Source organism: Diabrotica virgifera, chromosome 3 (assembly GCF_917563875.1).
Source record: "Diabrotica virgifera virgifera chromosome 3, PGI_DIABVI_V3a".
In the NCBI taxonomy this organism is placed as follows: Eukaryota; Metazoa; Arthropoda; class Insecta; order Coleoptera; family Chrysomelidae; genus Diabrotica; species Diabrotica virgifera.
In genome coordinates, this window is record NC_065445.1 from 17579571 (window position 1) to 17591281 (window position 11711).

Genomic DNA, 11711 nt, shown 5'->3' on the forward strand with positions numbered 1-11711 from the left:
TAATCGATGTAACAGAGTCCCAGTAACACTTTTTAAGCCATTGTTCAGTTTGGATAGTATTCTTTCCCATAAAAATGATAAAAATCAACACACAAAATTGCTTTGAATCCATTGTTGATGTTTATGGAAATCTCAAAAGTAGCGTCACTTCAAGCACTGTGTCCCGGTAAATAATAATGTTCTTCTTCTTCTTTAGTTTATTGGCCTCCACCTACTTGGGTATTGGGCCAGCTCATCGTCACTGAATAAATAAAGGAAAATCCCTTATTCGCTTACAATTTGGAGTTGGTACATTACACAATCTACTTCTTCTTCTTCTTCTTCTTCTTTAGGTCAATTTTGAGTTGGTAACATAACAAATATAACAAAATAAACAGTTTAAGACAAACATAACAAGGTAAAAACCTTTCACGCTCAGAGGCAACTGCCGATCATTATACAATATTTTCCTTCTTCTTTGGTTTATTCGCAATTTTGAGTTGGAATCTACAAATAGAACAAAGGTACAAACTTTTCTGGCTCATTCGGATTATTATTTAAAAAAAATAATCCGGATGACATGAAACTTTGACAGAATAGTTTTGAAGGTTGACAACGGAAATATCATGTGGATAATGAATTAGAGTCGCCATCTCATAGTTAGCCCGGAACTTATTACTGACGATATACCTATCTTTTGATATGATAAATATATCCCCTTAGATTATTTAAGACATTTTTACACTTCAGTCACCCCTACTGTGACTTCTTTTTTTTACACAAATTCCAACAGCTACCGATAAGTTAAATAAATTCGATAACTTTAGATCAACACATAATTGCTTTTCTAAGTCCTGGGTCTATAGGGCTTTTCATCGATTGTCATTTGTTTCGAGCTTCTCTCATATGTTGTATAATCTGTGTATAATATTAATATTCACGGATTATACGACATATGACAGAAGCTCGAAACAAATGACTGCGAATGAAAAGCCCTATTGACAATAGGGTTTGATATCACTGATTTTAGTTTTCGACTAATTTTTGTGTAAGTTGGTTTGCCTACCACAACATCTAGATTATTCTATTTTAATTGATTATTTATCACAGTGGAGTGATTGTTGTTACTTTTCTTAATTTAACAAGTTTTACACCATAGTCTTCAAAAACTGACAGGTTAATTTTCAACTTCCTGTGGAACTGTCACTTCTGTCATGTCATCGTTCAAGAGTCCCCATCCATATCATCGTCACTTGCCACCAGACAGTCAATATGTGAACAAGTCGATTTAGAGCTCAGATGGTACCTAGAGCATATTACATGGAAAATTTTGAAAATCCATGTTTAAATTCACATATTTCATCTATGTTTCCTTGACGCATCACTTTTAAAGGGTTTTTACCCATATATTTTTATAATATTGTATTTTGGTGGTTAGCATGTTAGATCACGTGAGTATAACCTACAACTATTCATAAAACCGTAGTCAAAATTTTAAAAAATTTGCATTATCTTATCAGGTTATATTCATTTTAGGTAAGCACTGATGATGATTGGTCATCCAATCGAAAACTAGTTCTGTGGTGTAGCCCTTTTTAGGGATTTTTAAATATATATCTTTTATATAGGATCTTAGTTGTTTTTTATATACCTATCTGTTAATAATTGCTTTATTTTTTTTTCAGGTATATCAAAACGAGAACACCAACGTACTCGACTGCTACTCAAAGTATTGGCGATATCAGATATTATTATATATAGAACTAGAGCAGAAAGAATTCAGCGAGATATGTATACTTTTCTCGGAGGTGCTTCTAAGGCTTACAAGGACCATTTTAGTTCTGCCTTAAGGAAGGCCTTGAATAAGGCGGACGCTCAACAATTTGCTGGTGCGCTTGGACCTGGCGTTATTATTTTCCATGAAACTAGGTAATGTTGTTCTGAAGCTATTTCCTTGTGGCATTTTTATAATCAACTATTTTTAATGGGAATAAGCCACAATTTTACCAAAAAAATGATTTTATTAACGTTTCGAAACCCGTTTCGTTGTCAAAATACAAAATACTAATAAAATAAACAAAAATGTTGTTGCTAATTAAAAAAATTCTTCTAATAATTTATTTAATCTGACTCATTTATATTGGCAATTCAGCCGTATATTATACATTTTAAAGTAGAAGACTTTAAAATGATATCGCCAATATTTATGAGTTGCACTCCTGGGACGACTTTACTAAAAGATAGTTCATTCGATTACATGAAATCAATCCCAACTCAAGAATATCCGTCACAAAAACATCATAGCATGTGATCTGTCTTTAAAAAGACAACCAAATGCAACTATGACAGTAAAATTCTCGCGTTAGAGATTCCATAGTAAATTCTAACGCGAGAGTTAAAGAGTTCTTTCTAACGCATTAAATTGTATGTGACAGAAAAAACGCACGTCGGTGATTACATTTCGTCGGTGACATTTATAACATTTATTCTAGTTATTCTACTTGTCGATAGATGGCGCTATAATAAAAAAAATATTTTTTTTTAAATTAGATAATAATATTACAAATATAATCTGTATAATTTATAAGACTATACAAATCAAAGAAAATACCATTTTATAAATGCAAGAAACACATTTGATTTGTTTTGATTCCAAATTGAAAATAAAATGTGACAACTGTCAGATTTAACTAAAATGTCATGTTGGAATAAATGTCATAAATGTGTATTATCACGGACTTACCCTTTTTCCTATCATTTGTTACGCACTGAAAAATGCTCATGAAAAGGACAATACTGCATTCTCGCATATACAATCTTTGTGAGGGGATAACTGGTGACGAACAGTTTGATTTCCGAAACGGTATGGGTACTCGGGAAGCTCTTTTTTGCATGCGAATACTCTTACAAAAGAGCATTAAGTTTAGGAAAAATATCTACTTATGCTTTTAGGCTATTGATTATGTATTTTAGAAAGGAACTACAACGTTAACGGGGTTTTATTATTTTATAGAGTCAATGGACCTCTATGTATGAAAAAACCGCGGAGTGCTACCATTTAAAGGGGTGCGTTTTTAAGAAAGGGGTGAATTAGTCCCTAGGCACTGGGCGAATTAGAGTGAGTTCTATTCACCTTTGGTACAAACATGTCTACAGAAAAATTGTTCCAGGTTAAATTTACTATCGAAATGTCACATTTTAAAGTCAAAAATATTTTTTTTACAAAAATATATTCAAAAGAAAAGCAAGAAAAAAACACGACAGGAAGCATTTTTGTTTCTTGCCCTATAACTTTTTTCCACAAAAAAAACTTCCGTCCTTGCTATTTAAAATGGAGTTTGGTGTAAGTCTGTATGATTTATAGTTTCCAAAATATGATTTTTCAAATTTCGCCACTCACAACAATTTTGGGCGATTTTCCTTGTTACTTCGCAAATATTGTTCTGTAACTTTTTTTACGCAGCTTTAGGTATATGCAATGTTACATTTAGTAGGAAGAAAAGTCAATTATCTTTAAAATGGTCTATCGTAGAAGGCTGTATGACTATTTTTAAGTAAGATATGGTTTTTCAAAGTTTTACACTTTTAATGATTTTTGATATATTTTACGATTATTTTTAAATTTCTCATTATAACTTTTTTATTGTATATTTAGGTATACACATTGTGCAATAAAAACGAAAGCTTATTTTCTTTGCTTTAAAATGGTGTATTGTAAAAAATTCTAGGTCTATTTTTAAACAAGATATGCTTTTTCAAAGTTTGACATATACACATGCAATAGGTCACACTAAGTTGGAACCATATGGAAAACTTTTTATTATTAACTTTATGAAAAAAATTATTCTTTATAAAATGCTCTGCATAGTCTAAAACTTAAGATGTAATCATCAGTTATAAAGTTTTATCAATAGTGTACGAGGTATGTTAAAAAATATGAATTTCACTCAAGAGTAAAGTACCCTTATATTTCACAATATCGAAAAGTGTTATTAAGAAAAGTTATTTGGAATTAAAAATTATGTTACAATATGTAATTATATTCTTCTAATTGAAAAAATAAAAAATTTTAAATTTTTTCTCAAATTACGGATACCCTTGGATATCCTACGGATATCTTGTTTAAAAATAGTCCTAGAGGCGATTGAATACACCATTTTAAAGTAAAGAAAATAAGCTTTTTTTATTCCAGAATGTATATACTTAAATGTACAAGAAAAAAAGTCATATTGAGAAATTTAAAAAATAATCATAAAAAATATCAAAAATCATTAAAAGCATAAAATCTTGAAAAAGCACAACTTGTTTAAAAAATAGACGTACAACCTTATACTGTAGACCGTTTTAAAGGTAATTGAGTTCTATTTCTACTAAATGTACCACTGCATATGCCTAGAAATGCGTAGAAAAAAGTTACAGAACAATGTTTGCGAAATAATGGGGAAAATGGCTCAAAAATTCTGTGAGCGGCAAACTTTGAAAAATTCTCTTTTGGAAACTATATATCCTAGAGTCTTCTACCAAACCTCATTTTAAAGAGAAAGGACGGAAGATATTTTTTGCTGAAGCAATGCCTATACCTATATCCCTGCGGAAAAAAGTTATGGGGCTAAAAACAAAATTGCTTTCTTTCGAGTTTTTTTCTTGCTTTTCTTTTGAATGTATTTTTGTAAAAAAAAATACTTTTGACTTTAAAATATGATATTTTGATAGTAAATTTATCCTGGAACAATTTTCCTGTAAAAGTGTTTGTACCAAAAATGAATGGAACTCACCTTAATTCACCCTGTGCCTAGGGACTAATTCACCCCTTTCTCAAAAACGCACGTTTTTTCAAATATAGATGTCCGTTGACCATATGAGACAATAAAATCCCGTTAACGTTGTAGTTCCTTTTAGCTTTCTTATTTTGAACATAATCAATAGCCTATTTATAGATATCGAAAAAGCCTTTGATAGAGTACCACATACATTACTATTTCAATGCTTAGACTTAGTTGGTCTGGACACGTACGACATTAGATTGCTCAAAAATCTTTCTCTATTTTTGTCTCAATCAACTAATTCTGTTATATGTATATACTTTTAATTTTATTCGTATTACTAATAATTGTGTTTCAGGCACACGGATACTTTACACGTGAAGTCAAACGTAACACAGTCCACTGAGGACATTCTCAGGGCGGACTTTGCAGCGTTGGGATTGTCGTACGATGCATTTAGTTTTATTAAATATATCGGTGTTCAGACCGAAGGACCCGAAACTAATTTTAAAGATTTAAAAGTGGCCGTGTTAGACAAATTGGACAGTACGGAGATCAGAACGATGAGAGACGCCAAATATATTTATCTAACTTTAAAAGTAAGTGTTGTTGACACTCTATATATTATCTAACTGATAACACGTGACCATAAGTTAATAAATATACAGGGTGTAACGAAAATACAGGTCATAAATTAAATCACATATTCTGAGACCAAAAATAGTTCGAATGAACCTAATTTACCTTAGTACAAATATGCACATAAAAAAAGTTACAGCCCTTTGAAGTTACAAAATAAAAATCGATTTTTTCGAATATATCGAAAACTATTAGAGATTTTTTATTGAAAATGGACATGTGGCATTCTTATGGCAGGAACATCTTAAAAAAAATTATAGTGAAATTTGTACACCCCATAAAAATTTTATGGGGGTTTTGTTCCCTTAAACCCCCCCAAACTTTTGTGTACGTTCCAATTAAATTATTATTGTGGTACCATTAGTTAAATTCAATACTTCTATAACTTTTTTGCCTCTCAGTATTTTTTTCGATAAGGCAGTTTTTATCGAGTTGCGGCTTCTTTTTTAATATGTTTACATAAAAATTTTATGGGGGTTTTGTTCCCTTAAACCCCCCAAATGTTTGTGTATGTTCCAATTAAACTTTTACTGCGGTACCATTAGTGAAACACAGTGTTTTTAAAACTTTGTTGCGTCTTTGTATTTTTTCGAGAAGGCACTTTTTATCGAGATATTACTTCTTTTTTAATATGGTTCAAAATATACCTAAAAATGTAAATCATAAATAAATGTTCATATTATTACCAAGTCTCCATAATCGTACTTAGCCATATACAAATATGTGGTGGATTTGAAAAATATTCAAAATATCTCGATAAAAACTGACTTTTGGAAAAAGTACTAAGAGGCAAAAAAGTTTTTAAAATATTGTGTTTAGCTAATGGTACTACAATAATAATTAAATTGGAACGTACACAAAAGTCTGGGGGGGTTTAAAGGAACAAAACCCCCATAAATTTTAATGGGGTGTCCAAATTTCACTATAATTTTTTTCTTAAGATACTACTACCATAAGAATACCACATGTTTATTTTCAATAAAAGATCCCTAATAGTTTTCGATATATTGGAAAAAATCGATTTTTATTTTGTAACTTCAAAGGGCTGTAACTTTTTTTATGTGCACATTTGTACTAAGGTAAGTTAGATTCAATCGTACTATTTTGGGTCCCAGAATATGTGATTAAATTTATGATTTGTATTTTTGTTACACCCTGTAGTGCTATCTCAGACCTTTTAGACACACAGTTTGATAGTTGTCCTCTTTGTCTTTACGGTCCTTAGTTTTTCCTCTACAATTTGTAACACCTTTTTCTTTAAGGTCCTTTTCTGCTTTATCTAACCATCTCTTTCTTGGTCGACCTACTCTTCTATTGTCAACCATCTCTGTACTTCTTAAAATTTATGGTATTCTTTCTTCTTTCATTCTTTCTAAATGTCCCAAACATCTCAATCTTGATGCATTTACTACTTCTGGTAACGCAGGTTCTTTAAAAAGACTCACGATTTCGGCATTGGTTCTTTTTCTATACACCTCCCCTTCTTTAACATTTCCAAAAATTCTTCTGAAACTTTTACTTTCCCATACGTTTGTTTTTTCTTTTTGTTTGATTTAACACCCATATTTCGCTTGCATAGAGTACTGTCGGTCTCAAAACTGCTTTGTATATAAATATGTATTTTGCTCGTCTCGACATATTTTTAAATGTAAGGATTTTGTGTAAAACTCTTGTCTTAACATTTGCTTTATGTATTGTTGCGTCCAGCTCACAGCCATTTTTTCTGTTCTCATGTATGTTACTTCCCAGGTAAGTGAAATTCTCAACTTGTTCTAAGTCTAGAAGGGTGTGTCATTCTTGTTGATCTTGTAGATTACCTGTTCTCTTAATCTTGTTTGAGGTACTACTGTAAATTTCATGTACGATTTCTTGTATGATTTTTTTTTCATTAATGACTAGGTTGAGTTTTTCTGCTGAGATTTGCAATACACTGCATACGTCTCTTAATACATCTGCAGATCTATCCAAAATCCCAACAGCATTCGTATTAGTCAATATATGATAGCACTTTGTTCTTAAAGTCCCTTTCTGTTTAAATTCTTAAAGCTCGTGTAATTCTTCTTCTTCATATTTAATAAGTTCTGGATTTATTTCATTTTCTTCCGGACTCTTAACCGTTTTTTAAATATAGTATTTTATTTTTTTTTCCTCCAGAGAAGCTAGTAGACCTGGACTCCGCGAACAAAAAAAAAGTTGATTAATAGCAAGCTAAAAATTTGTTAATAGCTTAACGGTGTCTAGTCGGACAAACTTTGATGTATGGGAACACTGGAACAGGGGAAGTTTTAATTGTGAAACAAGTTAAAAATTTGGAACGTCAGACTACGAAAACGTTCCATGTATTTTGTCGGAGAGAACTTCCAATTGATTTGTTATTTGTTACCATTTCATTAAACTCTCATGCAAAAATCAGACTGGTGTTTATCACCAACTAGGCATTTTAATGAGTGGAGCACGAAGAACATGTCAAATGACAGGAATCATGTTGGTTAGTAATAACAGTCTGATTTTTGCATGAGAGTTTAATGAAAGGGTAACAAATCAATTGGATGTTCTGTCCGTCAAAATACATGGGACGTTTTCGTAATCTGACGTTCCAAATTGTTAAACTTTAAACTGTTCCACAATTAAAACTTCCCTTGTTCCAATGTTCTCGTACATTAAAGTTTGTCCGACTAGACCGTTAAGCTATTAACAAATTTTCAGCTTGCTATTAATCAACTTTTTTTTGGTACGCGGGATCCAGGTCTATAGATGATAGACAACTTATCCAGAAATACAAGACTGAAAATATACAGAGTTGCAATCAGACCAGTAGTTACATACACAGCTGAGACAATGTGCCTCACAGTTAAAAATCAAGAAAGATTAAGAATATTTGAAAGGTTAATCCTCAGAAGAATTATGAGCCTGATAAGAATATGGGCTCTTATGAAATAAGAGATATTACGAAGGGAGAAGATATAGTTAGATTTATTAAAGCACAGACTGAGGTGGGTAGGACACATAGAGAGAAGGAAAACGATTTACTGACTAAGGTCATCAGAAGGGAGCCAGAAACTAAAAGACCTAGAGAGCGATGGGAGCACCAGGTCATGAGAGGTATCAAAATCCTGAAAGTGAGAAATAGGAAACGACCTATGCACAGATAAGTGGAGGAAAATTGTAACGAAAGCCAAATCATACATCAAACTTTGGCAAGCCACAAGAAGAATGCAGAGTGATTCACCGCAAGAAACGAATCAAAGAGCTCTACGTAAGAGCGGCAAACATTCCATCAGGAAGGCCTTAATCATGATGTTAATGCAAAAAAGATACATCAAATAAATAATTTAAATAACATTTAAGTTATCTGATGAAATATTCTGAAATTGTTTACCACATTGCTGCTTATTGCCTTAAATGCTTTGTTGTTTGTCCTATAGACCCATATTACTCAAAGTCTTGTCAAATAACTGCTAGTCCCACCAATGAGCCCCTTTTTTACTCATTTTCCTAAAAAGCTAAAAATTCGTATTTGATTTACATTTACTTATTATTTTAGAGTTTGAATGACAAATTCCAAACCGACATCCAAGACAGTACTGCGCCACTTTATTTACCAGCCTTCTTTACGTGCACAGAAAAATGTCAGTCTTGTAAAACCAACTGTAGTCTATCAATGGGACATAAAGAAGAAGGCGAACCCCACCAAAGTACTCAAGATTGTACGTTTCAGCATCAGTATCAAAACTATGTGTATCTTTGTAAGGTAAATATTTGTTATTTATAATGTAACTTCAGTGTGCCTATTATTATGTAAAAGAATGATTTATAGGTTCATGTTGGATTATTCGGTTGGAGCAGCACTTTTTGTGTAAGAGAAGGTCGTTTTCTTGGAAAAGTTTTAACACATCATCAACAAAATGCATATATAAACAAACACAAGTCAATATTTTTATAGGCCCTTTATTCACTGTTGCCAGATTTCAATATTCTGACCTTGTGTTACAAGGGTATAAAATAAAAACATTTAGGTATTGCCCTAATAATATGTACATTTTATTCCTTAAGATACTTTAGCCTTCTTGTGATGTTCCGCTGCTGCACCATCTCCTTTTGAACTCCATCCTTTTCAGGAAAGACTACGTCTTTTTGTGTAGGTACACTTCGCGTCAAAAAAAACTGGTACACTTTTTTTCCCAATGTAAACCTGTGTTCAGACAGGACACAATGATGGCTCGTGAATCACGGCGTTGTTGCCAGCACAGATAATTGAATTGCACTAAATCTAAATACAAAAAATAACGTTCAAAAATCATGGTGGTGACTTAGGTAACTCAATGTAAAATTCTAAACTGTTAAATTCCTGCTTCCCTAATCATTTTACAACAAAAGTCATGAGAAGCTATTTGTAGAGGATTAAAATCTGTATTAAAAACAAAAGCTAAAATTGTTCTAGGATTTAAACACATTCCAACCTTTTGAAAAATACCTACATTTGCCACAGTAGGTATGTGTGTAAAAGTTAGGCCCACGTTATTATTTACCTGATTGTTCGCACACTATTGACTGAATAAAACATCTTTATTATTAATACTATCTCCTCAACTGAGGCTATCTTATCAATTTTATTATTTTTTAAACAAGAAATGATAAAATAAAAATTTTGACAGTTCAAATTGTCAATATTTATAATAACTTCACTGTGACCGAACGCAACCGATACACATTATGGTAATGTGTGTGGCATAACTTTGGCGTATTTCTGTGAAAAATTATTATATTTTTACAAAATTTTGGAATGTTTAATTCGTAGAACAATTTTAACAGTTGTTTTCAATACAGATTTCAATCCTCTAGAAATAGTTGTTTATGTGTTTTGATATAAAATAATTAGGGAACAGGAATTCTACAGTTTAAAATTTTCCATTGAATATGGCCCGTTTTCCAATTCACCATCAGGTATAAATTTTTTTATATACATCATTTTTCACCTATGTCCTTAATATTTCAGCAGTTTCGAATTTTATTGTAATATATAATATTTAAGTTTCACACCTGTTCACTGTAAAAGTTATTCATTTTGTATTAATTTCAAATTTTAATTTTTCCAGTGTGTTTTATTTATTAGTATCCCACAACTCTAAAAGAGTTTTGTGCTACACTTTACGAGAAACCCATCACACTTCTCGATTTTAAATTAAACAGAATAATTTAATGTCATGTCTAGAGTTATTATCTGTCATTCATGTCATATCTGTCATAAATTATAATAGAACACGAATTAATTTATGGGAACTTAATTAAGATGATGGAACATTACAAAATTAATAAGATAATTTTTTAGGATGCATGTTTAAATAAATGTGACTGATTAATCGAGAATGCTCGATGTTGTTTTAATTTTTGAGTAAACCTACTAAAAACTTGCGGTCTGCCGCACAGCCCTGCTTTTAGCTGGTTTGATATAATATTTTAGTTGAACTGGCAACGTTGCCCAGAAATAAGAATGACATTTGTGACAAGACCAATTTACACAACTAGAAAAACACGATTTTCGTTTATAAGACTTGTACCAGTTTTTTTTGACGCGAAGTGTACTTCTTGTCATGATACTATAAATAACATAAATATATCATAAATAAATATAACATAACATAAATACATATTATAACATAATCAACATATAGAAAGAATGACAGAAAATAAAATAGTGCGAATATCAAGAGACAAATCACAAAATGGAAGAAGAACATTGGGACAACCGACGAAAAGATGGTCAGACAATGTCACTTGAGGCTAAAAACCGAAGTAAAACCAGAGATATGTAAAGAGAATAGATCTGGCTAGGGATATGCCACTCAATGCATCGCGGTGTAACGCCGATATCAAGTACGGTGGTCTAGCTATCTTTGTCTGTCGTGCGAGTGTGAGCGTATCTACTAAGAGGTGGGAGTAATGGAACGACAGTTACACAGAGGCGGCAGCCATCATATGCTAGAGAGAGAAAGTTAAGCGCCGGTAGAGAGAGATAGATAGACCACCGACCCGAACTGCTCCGCGTTACGCTATTTTTCCGAGTTGGCCAAATCTATGTGTATAAGATCTTTGAGTAAAACAGACATTGTGCCTATTTATAAAATGGGAAGAAAAAGAAGAACAATGAGCGCTAACTGCGTATAGGCGGCCGTCAATAGTGAGTGCTAAAGAGATGCACCATTCCGGCCGTCTAATGGTGCATCTCACTTGCACTCACATTGAGGGCCGCCTCACTTAGCGCGCATGGTTAACAATTAAAAATAACAGCTCAGTAATAAAATAATGACAAAATTTCTTCAGAATCCTTTA

General features: G+C 32.1%; 1 protein-coding gene across 4 annotated transcripts in view; it reads left to right on the forward strand.

The window, feature by feature from the left end:
- Positions 1-11711, forward strand: part of LOC114328824 (zinc finger FYVE domain-containing protein 1) — a 54491-nt gene that overhangs the window by 27122 nt on the left and 15658 nt on the right. For all 4 annotated transcript variants that reach the window (XM_050647812.1, XM_050647813.1, XM_050647814.1 and 1 more), the window contains exons 3-5: positions 1665-1908; positions 5101-5341; positions 8926-9132. In XM_050647812.1, coding sequence (XP_050503769.1) covers positions 1665-1908; positions 5101-5341; positions 8926-9132 — 692 coding nt within the window. The remainder of the gene's footprint in view (positions 1-1664; positions 1909-5100; positions 5342-8925; positions 9133-11711) is intronic.